The sequence below is a fragment of the Histomonas meleagridis genome (genome assembly GCF_020186115.1).
Source record: "Histomonas meleagridis strain 2922-C6/04-10x chromosome Unknown contig_16, whole genome shotgun sequence".
Taxonomy (NCBI): domain Eukaryota; phylum Parabasalia; order Tritrichomonadida; family Dientamoebidae; genus Histomonas; species Histomonas meleagridis.
In genome coordinates this window covers 250,855-275,445 of record NW_027150781.1, presented here as the reverse complement: position 1 = coordinate 275,445, position 24,591 = coordinate 250,855, and the positions used below count along the sequence as shown (strand labels likewise).

At 30.6% G+C, this 24,591-nt stretch overlaps 10 protein-coding genes across 10 annotated transcripts; 6 read left to right on the top strand and 4 right to left on the bottom strand.

Annotated features, from left to right (window-relative positions):
- Positions 1–214: 214 nt before the first annotated feature.
- Positions 215–841, top strand: GO595_001947 (uncharacterized protein; the record flags this gene model as incomplete). The annotated part of the gene is made up of 1 exon (XM_067914802.1): positions 215–841. The coding sequence occupies one exon, from the start codon at positions 215–217 to the stop codon at positions 839–841; it is 627 nt and encodes a 208-aa protein (XP_067777633.1).
- A 2,984-nt stretch (positions 842–3,825) lies between these two features.
- Positions 3,826–5,958, top strand: GO595_001946 (TPR Domain containing protein; the record flags this gene model as incomplete). The annotated part of the gene is made up of 1 exon (XM_067914800.1): positions 3,826–5,958. The coding sequence occupies one exon, from the start codon at positions 3,826–3,828 to the stop codon at positions 5,956–5,958; it is 2,133 nt and encodes a 710-aa protein (XP_067777632.1).
- A 7-nt stretch (positions 5,959–5,965) lies between these two features.
- Positions 5,966–6,616, bottom strand: GO595_001945 (ribosomal-protein-alanine N-acetyltransferase; the record flags this gene model as incomplete). Its single annotated transcript, XM_067914799.1, has 1 exon — positions 5,966–6,616. The coding sequence occupies one exon, from the start codon at positions 6,614–6,616 to the stop codon at positions 5,966–5,968; it is 651 nt and encodes a 216-aa protein (XP_067777631.1).
- A 1,256-nt stretch (positions 6,617–7,872) lies between these two features.
- On the top strand, positions 7,873–8,796 carry GO595_001944 (uncharacterized protein; the record flags this gene model as incomplete). Its single annotated transcript, XM_067914798.1, has 1 exon — positions 7,873–8,796. One exon carries the CDS (start codon positions 7,873–7,875, stop codon positions 8,794–8,796), a length of 924 nt encoding a protein of 307 aa, XP_067777630.1.
- A 473-nt stretch (positions 8,797–9,269) lies between these two features.
- On the bottom strand, positions 9,270–10,667 carry GO595_001943 (uncharacterized protein; the record flags this gene model as incomplete). The annotated part of the gene is made up of 1 exon (XM_067914797.1): positions 9,270–10,667. One exon carries the CDS (start codon positions 10,665–10,667, stop codon positions 9,270–9,272), a length of 1,398 nt encoding a protein of 465 aa, XP_067777629.1.
- Positions 10,668–11,246: 579 nt separating this feature from the next.
- GO595_001942 (uncharacterized protein) lies at positions 11,247–12,623 on the bottom strand (the record flags this gene model as incomplete). Its single annotated transcript, XM_067914796.1, has 1 exon — positions 11,247–12,623. The coding sequence occupies one exon, from the start codon at positions 12,621–12,623 to the stop codon at positions 11,247–11,249; it is 1,377 nt and encodes a 458-aa protein (XP_067777628.1).
- Positions 12,624–12,727: 104 nt separating this feature from the next.
- Positions 12,728–13,153, top strand: GO595_001941 (TolA; the record flags this gene model as incomplete). Its single annotated transcript, XM_067914795.1, has 1 exon — positions 12,728–13,153. One exon carries the CDS (start codon positions 12,728–12,730, stop codon positions 13,151–13,153), a length of 426 nt encoding a protein of 141 aa, XP_067777627.1.
- Positions 13,154–13,540: 387 nt separating this feature from the next.
- Positions 13,541–17,236, top strand: GO595_001940 (uncharacterized protein; the record flags this gene model as incomplete). Its single annotated transcript, XM_067914794.1, has 1 exon — positions 13,541–17,236. One exon carries the CDS (start codon positions 13,541–13,543, stop codon positions 17,234–17,236), a length of 3,696 nt encoding a protein of 1,231 aa, XP_067777626.1.
- A 554-nt stretch (positions 17,237–17,790) lies between these two features.
- Positions 17,791–19,509, top strand: GO595_001939 (XRN 5'-3' exonuclease N-terminus family protein; the record flags this gene model as incomplete). Its single annotated transcript, XM_067914793.1, has 1 exon — positions 17,791–19,509. One exon carries the CDS (start codon positions 17,791–17,793, stop codon positions 19,507–19,509), a length of 1,719 nt encoding a protein of 572 aa, XP_067777625.1.
- A 2,898-nt stretch (positions 19,510–22,407) lies between these two features.
- GO595_001938 (WD repeat-containing protein 5-like) lies at positions 22,408–23,322 on the bottom strand (the record flags this gene model as incomplete). Its single annotated transcript, XM_067914792.1, has 1 exon — positions 22,408–23,322. The coding sequence occupies one exon, from the start codon at positions 23,320–23,322 to the stop codon at positions 22,408–22,410; it is 915 nt and encodes a 304-aa protein (XP_067777624.1).
- Between the last annotated feature and the right edge of the window lie 1,269 nt (positions 23,323–24,591).

Sequence of the window (24,591 nt, the reverse complement as noted above, 5' to 3'; positions counted from 1 at the left end):
TATAATTTATCAAAACATTAAGAATATTCTTTTGAAACAATTTTAATTTGTGCATAAATTTTGGAAGTAAAAACGCGAGCTAAAATTGATAAGGAGCTAGTAATATGTTGTGATAAGTTTAGAAAGGTCAAAAACATTTGGATATACCATAAAAAGAAATGTGTGTTTTCGGGCACCCCAAAAACGTTTTCGTTAATTTTAAACGTACATTTGAATGAGCAAAAATTCCATTCCTGATGGAGTAAAAGAAGTCGACCTTTCCCAATGGGATGTTCACGGAGACGAAGACGTAGCATATGTTCCAACATCTTCTGCGTATGATAGTATTTCTGAAAAAGAAAGTTTTGTTCAAATTGAAATATCAAGTGATTCAGAAGATTCTGCTACTGTCAATAATACTCAGAAAGAAAATAAAAATCATAGTAATTCGCACTCATCGAAAAGTGAAGAAGAGGTAATTATTGATGATATTTCAACCACCAGCAGTATAACACAACAAAAAGAAATATTAATTGCGATTGATGACCCAAGGATCAATCTTCTTCCAGCAAAGTTGCGTGAACCAATTCGAAATATTATTAAAAAAATCAATAGATGGGCAAAGAGAAATCAAACAGGAGTTTCATTCAGCGCCTTAGAGATATTATATGAAAAGGTGGATGAGTTTTTAGAATTACAAAAAATACGCGAAGATAGTGATTACGAATTACAATGTAGAAACTTACTTTCATTGATTTATCAGAACACAATCGAAACGCAAAGGATTGTTCGTAAGCTTAGAGATGAAGCAACTCCTCGTTCACTAGATGAGTATGAATCAAACATTCGTTCACGAAAGTAATTTTTTGTTTGTTATACCAATCGAATGTTCCAAATATTTATGTTTAAAACCATAAAAAAATTAATTTATTTGTAAACTTTTATAATATAATCTGATTTTTTATTATTATAAACAGTATATTATTTTTAATAATACATCTTTTTTTCAATTCCTCCATGTTCACGAATTATTTCAGCAACTTCCGAGTGATTAAATTTTGTTGCGAATTTAAGTGCTGTAGTATGCTATTAAATAAAATTCCAAGTATTTGTTTGAATTTTGATGTTATTATAATAAGCATATTATATTGTGAATAAAAGTCATATTCATTGATTTTGATTTTTTCATATGTAAGAAGTAACTGAACAATTTCAGTATATCCTTGCTGTGCAGCATACATAAGTGCTGTTCGATATCATTAAATGAAATTCCAAATAGACATTACATATATCAAATCATATAAACAAGTATCAAAAGATTACAAAAAAATATTTTGAGCATTTATATTAGTTCCTTCTTTTTCAAAAAGTAATTTCACAATATCAAAATGACCTTCAAGGCATGCAAACATTAGAGATGTCCAATATTCTATTGTAAAATATTAAATTTCGGAAAGAAATATCGTATGGAATTTAGATATTTTAAATAAATTTATCACACACTTCTAATGTTTTGATCAATTCCTTCTTGTTCAAGAAGAAGTTTAACAATTTCTTTATAACCTTTTGCTGATGCATACATTAGTGCTGTCCAAAACATGTTGAATAAATTCCAAATATTATGATAAATCACTAAAGAATTTTAATAATCTTTAATTAAAACAAATAAATATTTTTAGCATTGATATCAATTCCTTTTTGTGCAAGAAGTAATTTAACGATTTTGAAATGATTATATTCACTTGCATAAATTAATGCTGTTTTTTGATGAATAACTAAATTCCAAATATTATATTAAAATTACGAAACATAATAGAAAATATTAAAAGATTAAAATAAACATCCTTAGTATTAATTTGAATATCTGTTTTCGAAAGAATTTTTATTGCATTTTCTGTTTTTCCGTTTATTGATGAATACATAAGAGCCGTTTTAAATGATTTATATATATTCCAAATATTATCATTAAAAATAAAAAAGACAAAATGAATAGCAAATAAGTGAAATTAATATCTTTTGTATTGATATTGATTTCCTTTTTTTCAATGATATATTTGAAAAGTTCAATATTTATTGTCTTAACTACAATAAACAAGGTATCACTTGAAATCTGATTTCCTTCCAAAAAATTCTTGACAAGAAATAAATTGTCTATTTTAAATGATTGCTCTATTAAATATTTATCAAAACCTAAATTTTCTTCTGGTAAAAACAGAAAAAGTTCATAATTAAAATAATTTATACATTCACTTCTCAGTGAAATTTTATGAAAAAAGTTATCATTTTTCTTTTCATAAAGATATTTAAAGATATCATTTCGATGAAATTGAATTGCAGCTTCATAAGCATCTTCAAATGATGAATGATTTTGTTCACATAAATGAATAATTTCTTCATTTCCACCTGCAATTGCATATTTGCCTGTATTATTAACATTTGCTCCATTCATAAGTAAATATTTAAAACATTTAACTGCAGAAAAAAATGCTGCATAATCAATTAATGTAACATTTTCTTCATTAACAAATGAATATCTTTCATAAATTGATTTTGGAATTGTTTGATCAAAATCAAAATTTGTTTGTGATGATATTTCTTGAAGTTTTTCTATTTCATCATTTCGAATTATTTTTGCGATTTCATTTGGATTATGTCCTTCTTTAATATATTGTTTATGAAGCTCCCAATTATTATTTGATAATTTTTTTCTGTTTTCGAAGAATTGCATACAAAATGTTGTGTTAAACTTCAATAATTCGATTTCATTATTGGATTTATAATGTGCAAAATATAATGTTTCTTTACCTTTTACATCTTCAATATCAGCTAAGTTTTGTTCAAGTAAAATTGAAAGAAGATAATAAGATTCTTGTGATTCTTGTTTAAGAAGAAACTGTTTGAAAATTTTAAATATTTTGTATTTAACATTTGGTTGATAAATATTTAGATTTTCTTCAAACTTTTTCATATAATTTTGATATAAATCAAAATTGTTTCTAGAAGAAATAAAAGAAATGTATATTAATTGGCAAATAACAAGTAAAGAAGAAAATGGATAATCATAATCAAACACATTCATTGTTGATTCAATAGAAATACCTATATTATTTTCATTTAAATCGAAAATAATTTGCTCTAACATATGAAGCATTTGAAAGCATTTTTTGTCTTGATACGGCACTTGGCTGTTGCTGTTCCCCATCCAAAAGTTTTTAGAAAATTAAATTCCATCGTTCTAAAACGATATAATCATATTCAATCCTTTTTTGTTGCTCAAAAATACACATTATCTTACATATCCAGGTTATTCTAATTTTATTTTATTTTATTATTTTAAAAATAAAGCAAAAGAACAGTTATATTCGTGAATTTTTTTTAGACATTGCTAGAATTCATTGCTTTTGGTAAAAAACTTGCTTCTTGAAGTTCATGAACAGGCATATTTAAGCTCCTACAGAAGCAATGTACACCATCTTGGCTATGCCAAGATTAAGCTTACTCCTGAATGTTGTAATCAAGTTCTCACTACCAGTTGAATTCCTTGGGAACATTAAATATATAAAATATAATACGAGCACATAATACCGTTGTTATATACAAAGAGAAAACAAATTAGTATTTATATATCTTTTTGTAATAATAAACTCATACAATATGTATACTTGGTAAATTTATTAATCATAAATGAGATATCAAAAAAATAAAAAAGCTACAAACGGTATTTTGATTCACATGTCCTTTTATTCATATCTCCTTCTACCAGTTTATAATACATATTTGTAAAAATGATTAAATACATTTGGTCAAGCAGTATGACGGTTATTACGGTTATATCGGCCTGTTCCCATGAACTCCAAAGCAAAGAATTTGGCTAAACAAATGAATGAAGCAGCCAAATTGTATGACAACAATGAGTACGCTCGTGGGCTTAAGTTTGTCAATAAGTTATTAAAGCAAAATCCTGATCATCCAGAACTCCTTGGTTATAAAGCAATTTTTCTTCAATTTAATAAAGATCCCAAGGGAGCTTCTGAGTGCATTTCTACTGCTCTCAAAAAAGACATGAAAAACTCACAGATTTGGAAATTCAATGGAATTATCAATAAAGAGCAAGGGGAATATGTTAAATCCCTTCAGTGCTTCACCCAAGCGCATAGGCTTGATCCACGTGATACTGCAGTTTTAAATGATCTTTGTAATCTTCATCTTTATCAAAGGAATTATGCCGAACTTCTTGATTTCTCACGTCAACTCATCTCCATTTCCACTGTTTCAGCTTGCATTGTTCGTTATGCCCTTGCTCTTCATCTTAATGGCCGCACCACATTTGCCTTAAAATATCTCGATACATATGAATCCAATTTTATGGATCCACGTAATGAGGACGAGATTCTTTTCCGATCCGAACTCTATTTATTCCATGCCACATTACTTCTCGAAATCTCATCTTATAATGAATGCATTACATATCTCACAAACAAGCAAAAAGTCATTCGTGACCATGTATCTGTCCTTGAGAAGTTGGCTCAATGTTACATAGCACTCAACGATAAACCTCATGCATTAAAATGTATTCATGAACTACTCGAAGTATATCCCGAAAATGGCGATTACTTCGAAATGTTATCAACGCTTATGCCCAAAGAAGAGTTTATCAAAGAATTGGCACAAATCAAAAGTCGATATTCCGAAGTCCGAATTTTGGAATTAATGGATGTCGACGACCCACAGTTCGAAGAAAGCCTCAAAAAGTATTTGGTTCCATATTTAGTGAAAGGAGCGCCATCGATATTCACAACGATCTCCGAATTGTCACAACCGAAACTTGACATTGCACTCAAAATCTCAAATGAAGCAAAGGTACCACTTACTTCGGTGCCCATTGTTAACTTATTCAAGGCAAATGTATACTTTTCACGCGGAGATTATGAATTAGCACTTAATGAAATTAATGATGGGATTAAACATACCCCAACTTGCGTCGAATTATACTCAATGAAGTTAAGGATTCATAGGAAATTGGGCTGTATGTCGAAATGTGTGGAAGATGGATTGGAATTATCTGAAATTGATCCAACTGATCGTAACTCGAATATATTGTATGTGAATTCTTTGTTACGTTTTGGAAAACTTAAAACTGCAATTAAAGCTGCTGAACCATTTTCAATTGATCATAAAAATAATCCAAAATTATTGGTTACACAATTTAATGATTTTCATGTAAGGGCAGCCGATTGTTGTTTTAGAGCTAAGGATTATGAGAAAGCAATAAGATTTTATAATGATGTTATAAAGAATTTTGATGATTTTAGAAAGGCGCAATTTAATTATTTAACTTGGGGAATGAGGCACATCTCTGCTGCTTATGATATGTTAAAGTGGGCTGATGATTTGCCTAAAAATGAAATGTTGGCAAGAGCTTTTGTTGGATTAGCAAAGGCACAATTCATCAAGAACGATCTGAAACCGTTAAATCAAATTGCTCTGAAAATAATCAATTCAAATCAGTCAAATGCGTTGGCTTATGCGGCCGTTTATTTCGCAAAATTAAATGAGCCGTTACCTTCGATCAAATGCTATAGAAAATGCGGCGGTTGTTGGAGGTTTGTTTGTGCACCGGCGGTTGAAAAAATGATGACGGTTATCGATAAGTTACCGGTCGTTGTTCAAGAAGTCGCAAAAGAATGTTTCCAAAAATGTAATGATAAGCCAGAATCCTTTGATGATTATGTTGCTGCCGCCAGAGGACTCTTGTATGTAGCTGAAAAAGAGAAAGCAAAGGATATGTTGAAGAAGGCATTAAATGATTTCAAATATAATTATAAAGAAGCATTAGACGTCTTTACCGTTGCAAACAATGAAATGGATGACAAAGAATTTGCATTACAGATCTCGGACGAAATTCACAAAAGACATCCCGAATTTGAACTTGAATTTGTATACGAGGATTGCGAAATACCAAACGAAACACTTGATTAAACAAAGCTTATTTCATAATTTTTATTACTAAAAGAAGTATTGTAACGATCAAAAAAACTATAAACCACATAGCAGTATGGTTACGGGAGCTTAAGTCTGGTGTAAAAATTGCTTTCAAATCATCCGCGAATTCGATTTTATTTTGGATATCAAGTGTTGATGTAGATTCATTAAGATCATATCGAAGATATAATGCTTTTGAAGCGTCTCCAGTAAAACTGTAATAATTGGGATTTTCATGGATGAGCTTGAAACCAAATTTTGAATAAAATTTGCATGCAATGGTATTGATAGCTTGAACATCTAATGTCATACAAAGACAATGAAATCTTCGACACATAACAAAAGCTGTGATTTTAAGAAGATCCGTTCCAAGACCATGTTGACGCATAGAAGGATGAATACCAAAAGTAGATAAGTAACCCTCAAGTTCACCGAATATATAGAACTTTCTTCTTTGATATGAAGTTGAGACACCAATTATTTCTTCAATTCCGTTTTCAATTTTAGTAAGAAGAATTGAAGTAAATGAACCATTTAGAAAAGAAGCAATAGTGTCCTTTGAATATTTTATAGGGAATAATAAATGATGAAGATTCATAACTTCATCAACGTCTTTTTGCTTCATTAAACGAGCAATAAGACGAATTTCAGACATCCCATGTGAGGGGCACACCAAACGATATAACTGTATCGTTATCACAAGCATTGTTAATTTTTGACAGAAATGAAAAGCATTGAATAACATCTGTTTTAATCAAGAATCTTCATCTTTTGTATCTTCTTCCTCTTCTTCTGTAAATTCATTTTCACCTCCTAAAAACGAAGCTTCATAATTCAAGACTGCACGTGTTTTTTGGTTTGCATAATCACTCGCACTTTGACCAATTAAAAATATAAAAAATAAACATCACATATCTTTGGATCAGCGCCTGCACGAAGAAGAATAGAAACAATTCCATTATAACCTTTTCTAGCTGCAATGATGAGAGGAGTTACTCAAAAGATATTAAAAAACCCATAAAAAGAATAAAAAAGAAACCTGAAAATAAAAAAACGAACAATGAAAAGAAGAAACGAATTTCGAATTTATCGAAAATTTTAAATAAACATTCCCTGCCTAAAAATATAGAATGAAAAAACTCCAAATATGCAAAATAAACGCCAAAATCATAAAAGAAATTTTGATAAAATAAAACAAACTTCTGTAAATAAGCTAGTTAGACAATTATAAATGGTTTAAATTGACACCATCAGTCATTTTGTTTACATCTGCATTATGTTCGATTAGACATTTTACAGCATCTTTTTTCCCAAACAAAGAAGCGTAGTGTATTGGACACCAAAATAATTAAGGAAAACACCTGGTTTAAATTGATCAAACTAGAAATATTTTGGAAAAAGATTATCAGCAAATTAAAAAAATAAATCTTATTAACATCAATACCAGATTGGAGAAGAGTTTCTATATCTGAAACATTACCATTACGGGAGGCACTAAAAATTGTTGCTTTTTTCTTCATAACGTATTTGAATAACGGTCTTCTTTACGAGATGATTTCAACATAAAGAAGCAGTAATAAGGGAACAACCAATTTCAAATAAAGGAAGTCTTAGTGTTTATACATTTGGCGATAAATTTCAAATTTATTGTATTTTTATTTATTTGTTGATTCATTTTTTTCATTAATAAAACAACAAAAAATCAAACAAAGTTAGTTAAATTTATCTGACCAGAGGAAAATGCAAAATGAAACAGGAAAAGAAGTAAAACAAGTGTGCCCTCAACCTGGACAAAACAAACAAAAAACCTCTCCTTTCGAGCAAGAGTCCAAATCAAACTTTAATTTTAACTTCAAAATTAATGTATCTGATAATAAAACAAACTCAAATCCTTCCCCTGGGTACACATTCATGGAATCCAAAGCAACACCTAAAAACGAAGCTTCAAGTAAACCTCAAGTAAATGGTAAGCTACAATTTAAGCCTGTTCCTAAGGAAAAAGTTGAATCAGAATGTCCAGACATTTATTCTTTTGATATTGAGTATGATGAATATGAATGCCAAGAAGAAGAAGCAGAGGAAGAAGAAATTTCTGAAATAATCTTTGAAGAAGACACAACTTATTTAGATACACTCAAAGCTAAGCTTAATGCTTCACATCAATATTGGCGAAGTGGTCATGATTTTGATTCTGATGTTTCTGAATCTGATTATGAATATGAAGATGAACCAGATGAACCATGTGAAGTAGCACCAACGCTAAAACCAGAAAACAGAGAAACAGCCATCAAAAGCACAGTGTTCATTCCTGGAATTACTTCAAAAATTAAAACTTCTTTAGGATCAATTAAGGGCCTTGTTCAACATAAAGAGTCCGAACAAGTAACATATGCTAATGATGTTCCCCTCCGGTTCAGCCAAAAGCTTGGTGGTCATCAAGTAAAGCTCTCAATTCACTCTGAAAATGTCGGAAAGATCGATTTCATGTTTCCTGTTTTCTTTGATAACTTACAAATTCAGGTGAAGGATCTTGTTCCATATGACTTTAGACTTTACGATGAAATCCCTGAATGCGTTTCAATGTTTTGTCCTGCGATTATATATATGGAAGGAATTTGGCCAGATGCTAATAGAGGAGAATGGAAAACACTAAGAACAAAGCCTGACATAATTGATGAAAATGAATGCAAAGAATTGGAGGAGAAAATGGTTAAATATGCGGAAAGGAAAAACGTAAGTCACATAAGCTACGAATGGGAAAAAGGCATTTGGAAGCTGCAAATTAACTACTTGAGCGACTTCCCGATTTCTTTGGATGAGGTCGAAATGGAATAATGAATATATAAGTTATATGATAAAGTATAATATTAATTGATTTTAGAGATAATATTTTATTTGTTTTGTAATTAATATAAGAAAAGGAAATTTTTTCATGGAAGTTGTGAAATGAGTTAATAATCCAAAAAAAAAAAAATCAAAATCTTTTTCTTTTTAATTTCATTCTGGAAGAACATCATGTATGTAAACAAATGTTTTGTTAAGTATAATCGCAATTTTTTTTTATATGTTGGATTTTATTGTATTATAAAAACATTTTTAATTATAAAATATTTTTGGGAAGATGAATATGGATTTTTATTGTAGTTTAAATGGCTTTCAATATTAAATTATATAATAACTTCAGCACATCCAATTTGATTCTTCTCATTCGCAAAACATAAAATGTGATATTCATTTAAATTGTTTACTAAAAAACCATTTAATGATGAAGAAAACATTATATAAAAATTAATAATTTATTGTCAGATCTAGATTTGACTATCACCAAAAGTTCCTTGTGAGCTCTGCGAGTTAAACATTATGAATTGCGAGTCGCCGACTGGCTGTGAGTTCATCAAAGCGAATTGTGAATCGTCGAATGTATGTGTGAATTTTTCGAAAGGACATTCGTCATTATTAACTTGCTCTGTATTTTCTTCATTTTTACTTACTAAAGAATCAGCATATTTTACATATATTTGTGTTGTACTATTATGTGAATTTGGTTTTGAATTCTTATAACTTAATGATAATATCTCTCTAAACATTATATCTAATGTTGGACTATATTTAACATTGTCTCTAAAATTAACAGAATATCGTTTCGTTTGATCTTCTTCTGTTGAATTATGATAAATATGTATCGATATTATCGTATCGTCTTCTTGTCGGAGGTGAAGTGAAAAAACGTTTATTTTCTTTGATGGGTTACAAATCCAATCGCCGGGATTAGGAATGTATTGTTCACTCCGATGATACGGTGAAAACCAGCCGACAAACTTGGCATCATAATCTGAGGAAATGATTGGCGCTGTAAATGGTTCAAAATCAGAAAGAACAAAATATGTTATCTCTTTAAGCGTTTGTAGATAATCTGAAAAACAACCAAAACGGATAAATAACTTGACAAAGGAATCAAAAGAAAAGCTATTTGTTATTTGGGAACAATCATCTCTTTGCTCAAGGAAAAAGGTTAGATTGATTTCAAGCTGTAGCTTGGATTCTTCAGAAAGATCAGTCTCATTGGAAAGAAAAAAGTCGATGGCAGTGTTAAAATCAGTTTCTGGTGATTGTGATATTTTCTCTTTCCAAACCTTAAATAGAATCAGTAAAAGATTGGAATAAGACTTTTCGTCAATGGGATTTTCTGAGTCTTGTGGTTCAAGTAAATTATAGATTTGATATAATGAGTGAACCATATCTGTGGTCAAAAAGGATGATAACTCTTTGGGTATAAGCTTGTCTGTTTGTTCAATTTGTGGAATTGCTGGGGCGAATGGGAGCTCATTAGCTGATTGAAGAGTTGAATCTGAAGTGAAATCTTCTGTTGGATGCATACGCATTTTCCAATGATGTACATCAGTCAAATTAGGAAATTGTTTTCGAATTTTGTCGGTTTCACTAGTGAGAATTATGAATCCATGATCACGAAAATTAGTATTAATTGAATTTGCTCGTAAATCAAGAAATTCACCAACTATTTTGGAATTTATTATAAAGTGGCGACCATCTCCCATCCATGCGCCACCAACTTTGGAAATATATTCTGGATGATCTTTGGTAAAATGTAAAATTGCAAGAATTTTTACAACAAATCTGACACGCGCGCTGGTGTTTAGGCGAGATACAAAAAATTGGAGGTCATCTATTGTTTCTGGCCATTCCATTTCTGCTTCTTGTTTTGATTTCAGCAATTTTTTTTAAACGGCCACAATATATGAGTTCGTTCTTACGGTTTTCATTCAGTTCTGGATATTTTTGCTTGTTTTAACGCGAAACATAATAAAATTAATTAAATTTAAAATTTAATATTTATTATTAAAAAATATGATTATTGTTATCCACCATTTGTGAAATTACTTGAAACTTATTATAAATGGTGCTTTACGTTATAACAATGCTATCAATTTATGAAAGGTCATCATTTTCTATCTTCATGTATGAAGCTGCTTTGAGAAAATAAAGAATGAAATATTCTGAGTGATTATGTTGAAGTTAATTATATAATTTTTTGAAGATAATCAACTTTGCATTGTATTTCTTTGATAATAAGTTCAGATTCATTTTTGTTAAAGCTTTTAGATATCTAACATAAAAAATACATTAGAATATTATGATAAAAATAAATGAAAAAACTAAAACGCAACTTTTACTTTTGGTAATAAATAAAAAACAATTTGATACTATTAACAAAATTTATTGAACCTATATCTTATATCTTTTGCAAAACGAATTTTCTTTTTATTCTAATCAGAATCAGAATCAGATTCAGATTCAAACTTGTGCAACACTGACAACAATTTTCGATTGAATTTTGGCGAGTCTTTTGACTTCTGTTTTTGTTTTTGCTGACTACTTAAGTATTGTTCTAGTTTTGATTTTTCTATTTTCTCTTTTTCTCTTTTCCTTTTCGACACCAATTTCTTTGCGTTTTCTCTTAGCTTAGGATCTGATTGATATTTCGGGTGAAAAGAGAATTTCTCTTCTTCCTTTGGCACTTCTATTGGCTTTTGATTTCTCGGCTTACCATTCATATCTTTAAGTATCTGTTTACTTCGTTTATTTACAAATGATTTATTTTCGTTTTTGATTTCGTCTAAAAGTGGGACAGAAGTCTTCGTAAATGATGAACGCTCTTGTCGCTGAAGGAATTGCATATGTTCTTGTTGATTAATTTTTTTGGTTTCATTAACAATATGATCTGAAAGAAACACTTTATCTAATGTATGCTCTTGATAAGAAGGAACATTCGCTTCAATGAATTGGACAAGATCACTATCGTTTAACGAATATCTTTCAGTTTTTGTTGGCGTTGGTCTTCTTATTATTGGAGAAATATCAATGCTCGGTTTGGAATTTGGTTTCTCGGGTGGTTGGTCGGATGAAAAGAAATGATCAAAAGAATGATCTTTATAAGCTGGAACATTTGCTTCTATAAATTGGACAAGATCATTGCTATCGGATTGTGTATCCGATTTTTCTTTGTTAGCTTTGTCAAGAGCTGAAATCTGAAGATCTTTTCCCGATTTTGATGGTGATGGTAGTGACTTTCTTGTGTTGGAAGACTTTTTTGATTTAACTGAGCGATTTTCTTGTTGGTTAAGCTTTTTAGGTACGGAATTTTGATCAGATGAAAATAAATTATCAAAAGAATAATCTTTGTATACTGGAACGTTTGCCTCAATAAATCGGGTGAGTTCATTACTGTCTGATGGTGTATCAGATTTTTCTTTATCTATTTGATTAGGTGTTGAAATTTGAAGGTCTTTTTCTGACTTTGACGGTACTGGAACTGACTTCTTTGAGTTTGGTGATTTTTTTGATTTTTGAATTATTTCATTTATTTTTTTTTGATTAACTTTTTTAGGTTTGGAAATTTGATCAGACGAAAATAAATAATCCAAAGAATGGTCTTCATAAGTAGGAACATTTGATTCAATAAATTGAACAAGATCACTATCATTTGATGACGATTCATTAGCAATTTCATAATCACCTGAAATCTGTAGTTTAGCTTTTTTCACCGGAACGTCTGAGTATTCGTCATAATCATCAACGTCTTCATCACCAAATGAAATTGAAGTTGCTTCACTAACATCATCCAAACTATCTCTGGATGACATTTCTTTTTAACGTACACTAAACGGTCAAAACCCGAAAACGTTTAAATCTCGGGCTCCCCAACTTTCTGTTCGTTAATTGAGAGGGTTTGTTCTGTTCGTTTATAATGAATATCAAGCAAAAAAGAAAACTCAAGCCTACCCCAAACTTTGGAACTAAATTTGAAAAAAGAAAGAAAAAGAAAGAAAAGTTGCTTGTTGAGTTAGGAAAGAAAAAAGAAGCACAACAATTATCAATGATTCAACAAGCCCCACAACCTGATGTTTCTTTTGATGAAAATTTTGTGAAAATGCTTATCGACATTAACAACGCTCCTATAGAAATAAGTCCAGGTAAAACGGTAACTCCAAATCAAATGAAACAGAATGTAATTAGAGAAATGAAGCAAATAAATCAAAACGGCGAATTGTTTAATAATCCAGGGTTTGTTTTACAACAAATACACCAACACCTTGACGCGAAAGCATCTTTAGTTCAACAACAACAACAACAACAGCAGAAACAGCAGCAAAAGCAACAAAATCAAAGTTAATTCTGGGGAAAATGAACATCCACATTAAGAAAAACGATGATTATATAAATAAAGATAATGATATCAATTATATCTAGAATTAATAATGATCAAAAAACACCCCATAACTTTGGATTATATATTACAAATAATGTTATTGGGTAAAATGATCAATCTTTGAAATGAATTTATTAATGTATTTTTACCATAATTTTTGTTTAGTATTTTGCAAACATGAATTTTAAAAAGAAAATGTTTTATCCATTTACACAAAAAATTAGTATTAAAAACTTAAAAGAACTGCCAAGAACGAACATAAAAATTAATTTTTCCTTTTACAATAAACCATTCAAAAGAAATTGATTAGTTTATCAGTCAAATTTAAATAAACTGGAAGCAAAAACAAAAATGACAGAACCAAACCCGAAAGACAGCTCAACTACCTCCAGTAACACATCTCCACCACCTCTAGGTGGTAATTCTTCCACCACAGCGCCTCAAGTTAACAATATGCCATCCATATTACCCACACTTCCCACTTTGCCAGCTTTACCTACAATTCCAACAATACCAGTACCAATAATTCCGACTGATAATTCTGGTACTCGAAGACCATCTATAGATTTAACTATTCCAGCAATTCCAATTCCTGAAATACCGAATGTTCCATCAAATCACCCATCTCCTCCAAGCATTTCAATGCCAACAATTCCAAATGGATTTCAACTTCCTACAATACCAATTCCATCTAGCACTCCAACAATTCCTATACCAGAAATACCATCTGGACCACAAAGCATATTATCATTGTCAAAATCACAGCATCCAAGTATTCCTGTTCCAGAAATACCATTAAATCCACCAAAGCTACCACCAGTATCTCCAATTCAGCCTCCAAGCACATCAGTTCCAGCGCCACCATTAAATCCACCTAATATACCGCCAGTAACGCCAATACCACCTCCAAATATATCACCACCAGAAACACCACCAAGCACAATTCCACCTCCCCCAAGTGTTTCAATTCCAGCGCCACCATTAAATCCACCTAATCTTGCGCCCATTGATAAATCTTCAAATAAACCAATAACCGAAATTCCATCAAATGTCAGTGGCATTGATGACTCCACCTCAAGTACATCAGGAATACCATCGATTGTTAGTAGTACTGATAAATCTCCAATCGTGTCAATACCTGATATTCCATCAATTAGCTCAAATGTCAATAGCACTTCATCCACTGCAAGCATTGATTTCACAACGATTCCTCCAATTCAACCACCAAGTTCAATGCCGATACCAGATAATACTGATTCCTCAAAATCACCCACTACACGTCCAAGCCCAGCTCATTTACAACCCGGCAAACGACTTTCTTTGCCTCGTGTTCCCAAATATGAGTCCAAGCCCATTTCTGATCAAAAATCGGGAAGTCTTTGTACAGATTCTGCTTTCGACTCTATTATCTCCGACAGTGCAGAATCTTCTGATACGATAAGTATTAATTCTGATATTGACTCAAGCAAATTAATCTCAGGACCAATGTCATTACCAGACTCACACTTAATCCATGAAGTTAATGAAAAGCAATACAACTCAAATATTCCAGGGTACAAAATCAACTTCATCGATGAAAACGGGGAAAATCAGCCAACCAAAAGAAAAAGTCGATTTTCAGAGGATTCATTTTTATCACAACTCAGCCTTGACGATACCGATAACGCGTCGGTTAGTTCAGTCAATTCCATCAAGTCGACATCTGCTGTCCCACAAAAGTCGAAATTTTCAGCCGATTCATTTTTAGCACAATTACCCACCCCCGATGACAACGATACGATGTCGGTTACATCACAAAAGTCGAAATTCTCTGCCGATCCTCTTTTATCACAATTACAATCGGCCGTTGAAGAAGAGAAACCTCCGATACCGTTTACATCGATTAAAGTGACACCGTTACCGTCCAACATCAAGAATTCAATTACAGATAAAGCGACGATAGAGCACATTAAGGTGTTATTAAGTCCGCATTTGAACAAATTTGATAAAGTCGAGGTCAAAACCGACACGATGCATAACGATAATATCTTTGGTATTCGTGTTGGTGATGAAAATCAACTTGACAAAGAGAAATTACAAACATTTCCTATTAATAATCCAGAAAAGGTTACATCATTTATATGTAATAATGGTAATGGATTCTTTATATTTAGAGATAAAAATTATGAAATTTCATTATTCATGGCGAAGAGTCTTAATGAAGAATATAAGTTATGTAAAGTTAATGAAGTACCAAAAATTAAAAATGAATTTTCTATCTTTAATTTGCCAAATGATAGAATTGGTCTATTAGGTGGTAATGATGATGATGATAAAGGATTACAATTTTGGGCTTTTCATCATGGCGTTATACCACAATGGGAAAAGGTTCGATTAATTGGCTCTGTATTTCCAAATCTTTCATATCATTCAAGTGCTTGTGTCACTGAAAATGGTATTTCTTATATATATACATTTGGTGGAAAGAAAAACAATGAATTATTTAAGAAATTATTATTAATGATATATCAAAATGGCGCATATACTTATCGAGAATTCATACCACAAGGTATATTACCTCCTCCAAGAGCTAAATGTACTTTCACATTGTACAAAAATAAAATTTATTTGTTCGGAGGTGTTAATGAAACATCAAATTTGATGTCAGATTTTTGGGCATTGAATTTGACTGTTAACGGTCTCCTGAATCCTGTATGGGAACATATGACTTGTGATTGTCCTCCTCCAAGATGTTCACATCAGGCATATGTTTCTGGCGATTATTTATACGTAGCAGGTGGTTATAATGAAAAAGGCGACCAATATAATGACATTTGGAAATTCGATGGTGTTAAATGGACACTTTCTGGTGCATTTGATTCATCAAAATATGTTTATTCATCCAGCTTTGGGCTTATCAAGTTCTCTAATAAGTTTGAACTTGAGCCTATATTACATCCGAACATAGCATTAAATTCAAAGTATAAAATTTTGTACGATAGACGAGATGAATATTTAAGGAAGAAACTAAAGTATTCAAATAAAATTTACTCAGAAATTGATAAAATTCAAAGAATTAGAACGTTGATGATCAATATGGATTCAAAGCCATTCCAAGTTTTACTCCCAGAAATCAAAACGGTTTTCAATACCGATGTGCATTTGTCACATTTGAAACACGAGTTTATGAAAAAGGCAAATTCAATACTTGAAACATACAAAATCCATTTGAACGAGAAAACCGTTTCGACAGAATTCTCAGTTAACAAAATCATTGAAAAACTTGAGGAAAAATTGAAACAATTGAATTTCACACAAAACCTTAAGTCAACAGAACACAAGGAACAACTTGAATACTTCCAACAACAATTAATACAAATAAAACAACTTGAAACAGAGCCATTACCTCAGCACTTGTTCAACAATGAATTTAAACAAAATCTTGAAGAAATTCTTAATTCATCTGATAATAAGAGTCCCGGAAATCAAAATTTACTTTCATATTATTATATCATAAACCAACAAATAACATATGAACATAATAAAAAGATTATTGAACATATTCAACAACAAATTCAACATTACAAAGAAAAATTATTCAACAAAACTCAAATTATATCCGATTTACTTCGCCGTAATTCTAAAATTAGAAGCGAAACCGAAACAATGAAAAAGAACATACAAAATTGGAACAATTTGTTCAAGCAAATTATTCCACAAAGAGAATTTCTTCAAGAATATCATAAATTGTCTAAAATGTATCAGAAGTCGCCAGACGAATTCAAAAAGAACCTCAATGAGCTCCTCGAAAGTAATCGTCAAATCCAAGAAAAGATTATCGCTGAGATCGAAGATGTCGTAAGTAAAAAGTATAAACTAGAGGACATGTTCTCAGCAGTCGCAGATTTGAAGAGCTTTTATAAGAGGAACAATGCACATGAAATCGAAGAATGTTTGACAAGAAGTAAGCCGATTGTGCTGAAGATGATGGACGAAATTTACCCACAGCCAAAGGATGAGGGGTTAGAAGAGTTTAGAGCATCATTGAAACAGCAGAATACAGCCTAAAAGCGTTTGAGAATATGTTTTTGTTTTTAACTGTTTGCCGAAAGAAATGAGAATTGTGTTGATGAGCAATGTTTTGTTATGAGGATTTGAGAATGAGAATATTTATACGATCAAATTTAAATCAATCAATTTCGTAAAATTAATTTATTTAATGCATGAATAGTGTTGAAGAGCATCAGGGCTGAATTGGTTGTAACTGAGTATGAATGTGGAAGCTTGTTTTCGAGCAAAAGGTTGGTATGGATAATCTGAATGCTCATAGAATATTTTGTGTAAAATATGATAGTCACTTTTGATTCAAAACATGGTGCATTATTATTAATAATTACTTGATGGGATTCAAAGATTTCATAACTTGGATCACCAAACGCTACCCACAAGTAATAGGAATAAGACCTAAACAATATGATGTTTGCTTCATTGATGGAAAATTTTATTTTTATAAAATTTTAGCAACCCATCACAATTGCTTCAGTGATAAGTTTTACAAAGATTTTTTAAGCTACGTAAATGTTCTTGTTAAAAAATATCCATCTAATCGTGTTATTTTTACAATGGATGGTCCAAGTCCATTTGCAAAGACCACACTTCAACGTAAGAGAAAGCTAGAAAGAGAATTTCAAAAAAACTTCCAAATTCCAGATCACATTGATTTTTCTCCAGATTGGCAATTTCCTAAAACACATCGTTTACTACTTGAACACTTTAAAAAAATGGCATCAACTGACCCTAGCTTCCCAAAATTTATTCTTACTGCTGGTCAAACTAGTGGTGAAGGCGAGTTTCAATTCATGGATATTCTTCGATCAGAATCATCCAAGCCTGATTTTAATCCTTACCAAGAAATTCTCATCCAAAGTTCTGATAATGATCTTTTCTTTTTAGCACTTCAAACTCATCTTCCAAATATTACAATTGTTCGTTCAATCGGGAACACTGAAACTTTCTTCTCAATTAAGTACTTAAGGTTGGCTCTTTTTGAAGAATTTTCACCTCGTGACCCTGATCGGATAATTGATGATATTGTTTTTCTTTCATTCTTAATATCAAATGACAATCTCCCTGCATTTCCAGATATTAGTGGAAGCATAACCTCATTATCACAACTTTTTAATATATATCGTGATCATCAAGAAATAGGATATCTAACTGAAAACGGTAAGATCATCAGGACTAACCTTAAAAAGCTTGTTGAAGCATATATTGCAACTAAACCAGCAAGTTTTGTTTCTGTTCAAACCAGACAATTCATTTCCGATGAACCTCTTGAAATTCTAGCTAAAGATTGTTTGCGTACGCTTTCTTGGATCCTTCTTTACTATCAAGAAGGCGTCCCTGATTGGACGTGGTCCTATGCACATCAAAAGGCTCCTCCGCTTTGTTTAACGGTCGAATATATTGACACTTTTGACGATACATTCTCTATCGGCGAACCAATTACACCATACTTCAAAGGTCTAGCTATACATTCTATTTTTGCTGTCCAAAACATTCCTGAGCCTATATATCGCCTTAAGGCTACAGTTCTTTCTGATCTTTATCCACTTGAAAAAGTTACACCGCCAATTGCACCATATTCACGTCTTCGCTCAGCATATGACAAAGCCTTGAAACAGCTTACACCAGAAGAAGCATCTTATAATCAACTTGATCCTTTTTGGACATATGATCCGTCAACAAAAGATTTGATTCCATTTCCAATTACTCCTGGAAATAAGTTTACTAACAAAGCCAACATACTCTACGGTCAATTCTTTTTACTAGACGTACCACCAATTTCAATAATGAGACATAATTTCATTTTAGATAATACTCTTCGTTCTAAATGCAAATGTAGTTTTGCTGACCTTCGAAAACGTGTTTCATCGACAGGTATAACCAAAGGTAATATGGTAGCTGCTGGGCTTGTTGAAGTTAAGACGGTTATCAAAGATGAGAAAACATTTTATAACTATTCTTATGAGAATGATGTTGCTAACTATGTGGTTGAGAAAAAGCGCTTTGAAGGCGAAATTGTGATGGTGCCGCGTATGATGCGGTGCATTCCATATGCGCAATTGAGCGGATTAAAAATGCCGAAACTGGACATAACAGTGAATTTATCTGTAAAACATGAGAAAATAAACGCTGTGGAATTAGGAATGTTTGTGCAAGAAGGTGCAAACAGATTAATTGGAATTGTGGCGGGTGTGGACAACGAAAATGGAACTGTGCTGATAGCATATGGAGAGGGGGAATTCGAATTGGTGCCATTAAAGTATTTTTGGAAATAAAATATTGTTACAATTTTTGAAATTTTTCGTTTCTTTGGCTATGCTCGTAATTAAAGTAATATTTAATAAAAAAATTTAACAGTTCACAAAATCTTTTCAATTTTTTTTAAATATCTTCACATTCAGATAAAGTTTTAATATGTTATGTAATTGCGTCACTTTTCCTTTACTTCATAAACAAAATTCAAAGAATTGATAATACTTCGCGAATCATTTCAATATACCTTATTGCAATTTTATTATTATTTCAAAATTTTGAAAATGACATATTTTTCATTCATAAATGAAAACAAAATATAAAAACCGAAGTGCAATGCAAGAAATACAATATCTCAAGGAAATAGAGCAAATAGTATTAGAATTAGATGAAGAAAATCTTCAAATAACAATTAATTCGACTATAGATTTATTTGATAAAAGCTTTCCCCTAACTTTTAATACTGTTCTTGTTCAATTTGTTTATTCAACATTTATTTCGCAAAGGAAAGACATTAACTTATATTTCCAATATTTACAGACTGTTGAAAATAATGAAAAAGACATTTTACAAGAAAACTTACAAATTTTTAATACTTTTAAACAATATCTTCTTTCTTTAAAATCAAAAGAATCAAATTATATTCTTGCTCAAATGATCGAGCATAAAATTATCGAAATTGATAATGAAATCCAAAACAAAATCAATTTAATGGCGAAAGAAGAATATGATCATATTAAAATTAATTTAAGACAAAATGATAAATTTGAATACATTGCAAATGAAATTGAACAATTTGATGAAAATGATTGGGAAGGTCATATCCAGAAGATGATCGAAGGTAATCCATCAGAAATATCGAAAATAATTCGAAATGATAATAAATTTGAGCTTGAAATATATTTGTGTTCAAATTCATATTATAGATCTATTAATTTTAATCAATTAATTCCATATTCTATTTATGAAATGTATAGTTCGTTAAGCACATATGGTATTAAACTTATTGATTATGCTGCTTTTTATGGTGCAGTAAAATGCTTCAAATTTTTAATGCGTAAGGGGGCCGATGTTAGTATTTCTGGTGCTTATGCAGTAGCAGGAGGAAATATTGAAATTATCCGTCTTTGTGAACAAAATAACTCATCTTTTAAACATGCTCTTGAAGCAGCAATTGGTTTTCATCGAAATTATGCATTTTATTATCTTAATGAAAAATCAAATTCAAAAAAAAAACAAAAAATTTTCAATTCCCTTTTTTCTTTATTAAATACTTTTGAATTAAATGATCAAACATGTTTGAGCTTAAGGTTCCTTATGGTATGAGAGATCTACCTTTAAGTGAAATAATGTATGGAAAGCATAATAAAAATAAAAAAGAAAAGAAATTAGCATCTTTAGGGTTAACTTGTATTAAAAGTAATAATTTTATGCTGTTTTCATTTCTGGAAAATTTTCAACTTAAAATTGGAAGTTCAATTATTTCGGAGGCTTTTCTAAAAGGAAATTTGTATGCAGTTAAATATTTTTCTACGTTCTCATATAAATCATTATCATTATCTGTTGAATCACAAAACATTGAACTTGTTAAATACGTTCTTTCTCAAGGCAATATAGATATTAATAGAAAAGATATTTCATTTTTCATTTCTTAATTAGTTTCAAATTTCTGGTAATTATAAATGATATTTGGGATTTTTTTAAATATTAAACAACTGCATTAATGTTTGCTGCTTTACAAAATAATGTTGAAATAGTTAAATTACTTCTTGAACAAGAAGGAATTGATATCAATGTGAAAGATATTTATTTGTTTTATTTAAAATTTGTGTTGATAATTTGATATTTCAAAATAATATTTGGAAATTATTTAAATTATTTAGAACAGCACTTATGTATGCAGAAGAGAAAGATTATAAAGAAATAAAAGACTTACTTCAAGAAAAACAAAAGAATTAAGTTGTATAAAAACTATTTTTACTTATGAAGGTGCATCTCCTTGATTTCCTAATCATGAAAAAGGAAATAAAAAATATTTAATTGAGCAAAAAATTAAATTTTGAAAAAACTCAAAAATTTTTCTCATAAAAAATAATAAGGGAAGAAAAGGTATATTTAAAAATAATCAAATATTTTATTTATTTATATTGAAAAAACTTTTGATGGAATAGGATCAGCATTAAATGATTGAACTTGTACAAAAATATTTTTATCATCAGAGTAGTCACTTGGCTTATCGCGTTTGAGCTTTTCAATTTTTTCATTGATTTCTAGAACTTGTTTTTTGTATCGTTCAAATTCACTCATTCTGTTTGTGCTTAAAGTTTCATTAAAAACCCTCAGGATTTCTTCTGCAATTCCTTCTAGGGCAAGCAGCTCTTGAGTAGTTTTAGATTGTGGGGATTGACTAATTAAATTAGCAACACAACTTATAAGCATTTTTAAGTTTCCTTCAAAATAAAGTGAAAATTGATCAATAGACGAAAATTGTCCACTTAAAACTCTTTCTAAAATCGAAGGAAAACTTTCAAAATTTGGGATTAGTGGTACTATTTGAGGAATTTGGATACTAATATTTGTCGTATCCATAAATGGTTGAGCAAGTCTTATGGCCATCATTTCTTTCATGGTTTTAACGCAAATTTCTTTCTCGTCTTCGTCCATTCTGCTGGAAAACGTTTTCCGATGTTTATCAAAAGTGCACGATAAGGGGTGCTCCAAATTTCATGATCTTTGTATTTACAATTTTTGCACTACTGTAAATAAAATAATATTATCTGAATAAATATAGGAGGAACTCCAAAAAAATCTTTCATGAAAACAATAATATTCAATCCAATTTTTTATAAAATCAATAATTACTGAATTTGTAGAAGAAATAAACATTTGCATTAAAAATAAAGAATCACATTCATAAACATTTATTTTCTTCTAAACACAACAATTGAACGGTTTGTTTCTATCGAGCTTGCAGCAACCATTAGTTCTCCATCACAAGAAATATCGACGCACAACGTTGGGCCCTCTGATACAGGTTGTATCCATTTTATTTCTTGTTCGTTTAGGCCCCAGCAATAAATTGATCCGTTTTCTGACGCAGAAAAGATTTCAACATGTTCACCTCGACTGACTGCAAAACCGGCAAAAAGTAAATAATTTTCGTTTTTGTGTCCTCTATATATAGCAGATGTTTCATTTGTAGCTATTTTGATTAATTTAATTATTGAATTTTTGGATGAGACTAAAATGTATTCTGAATTAGGACTAAGTGTAGAAAAACATATTGGAACACCATAAACTTGAAATGACTTAAGACAAAGACCTGAGTATGTTTGCCATATGCGACAAAATCCATCCCATGAACTACTTAAAACAAATGTGGAATCATTACTAAAGCAAACAGAAGATACAGGGTCGGAATGGCCACTGATCATTTTAAGGCATTTTCCTGTGGAGGTTTCCCATATTCGAATGGATTCATCATAACTGCCGCTAACAAGACGAAGATCGTGAATTGAAATATCACAGCATAGGACATAAGATTGATGCCCTTTACATTCACATAATTTTGTTAAATTTTGATTTTCAAGAAAATTCAATTGAATAGTTCCATCATCTGAGCATGTAAGAATTGAAACAGATCGCTTTGACCAGCGAAGTTCATTAATTGATTTTTGATGTATCTTTTTACTTACTATTTCTGATAAATCCATGGAAGATCGAACCGAAAGATAGCCATTATTTGTGCACAAAGCAATAAGTCTCCCATCTGGAGAAAATCTAGCACAAGTAATTAATCCATTCGGTGGTTCGAATTCTGCAATTTTTTCCCACATCTATGACATGTGATGTGAATATTTTTTACAAACCAGGAAAAAGTAAAAAAAATTTGATTAATGCAGAACTACCAGTTTGCCAAAGGAGTCAATTATTAATATGTAATAATATTTTTCGGGGAATTTGCAAATTTAATAATTTTTAAATTAAATGGTTGATAATTGTTTAGCTTATGGATATATTAGAACTAAAGTTATTGGAATTCATTTCATGATTAATGGTGAATGCTTCTGTTTCTTAAAATTAATGATGTATCATCATTAAGACTAAATACACAAATAAAAAAATCACTTCGCTAAAAAGCCGATACATAATTGAACACAAATTTGGCCACCAAAAAGCGGTTTTTCGGTTGGCAGCAAATGGAAAAAAGAGCACCCAACAAACTCCCAACAACCTTCGAAAATACATCACAACTTCTTGGCCATCCAAAAATAGAAGTAAATTCAGAACTAAGAGGAATACAATGTTCAAATTGTGGTGCAAAAAATCATTCTTTCAAAGATTGCTCACTTCCAAATATGGATAAGTTGCTTGACCTTTTTGGAAACGAGCTTTGTTATGACTCTTCACCAGCAGCAGTCGAAAAAAAAACTAATATTGTGAAAGAATTATTTTCAAAAGGATCTGAATCCTAGCTTTAAGGTTAGCAACAACCCATTACTGCTAGCTTATGTAAGAGAATTGTTCTAATTCATACTATTAATAAATAAACGGTTTTTGGTCTTGGATTTAATAATAATAATATGTACCTTGCTTAAAAATTCTATTCCTATCATTAATAGGTATGCTGACTTCCAAGCAATGAACACCAAAAGGCTTTTTTCAAACTCTTCATGAAACACGATTATCCATGATTATCATATTTGATTTGAATTTCAAAGACAAGAATTTATACACCCAATTTCGGGTTTCATAATTTGGTGAAAACAAAAAATACCTTAGTTTTAATTCTCAATTTCAATTTATGTAAATTGGGAAAAAACATTTAAATACATTTTAAAATTAGATCATACTTCGTTGGCGGCAAGCATCTGAAATTAGACAGCATTATCTAATGTACACTTTATCTCAAAACGATTTCATCATATAAAATTTGTAAATACCTTCTATAAATGAAAGTTCACATTTGTGCGTATTTTGCTTCTTGGCACTGTATTAATTAATTTTTTTTGTAATAATGTGTAAAAATTTTTTTCTCTTTCAATTCAAGTTGACAGTTACCAATAACAGTATGCATTTAAAATTTGAATCATTTCTACAGTGTA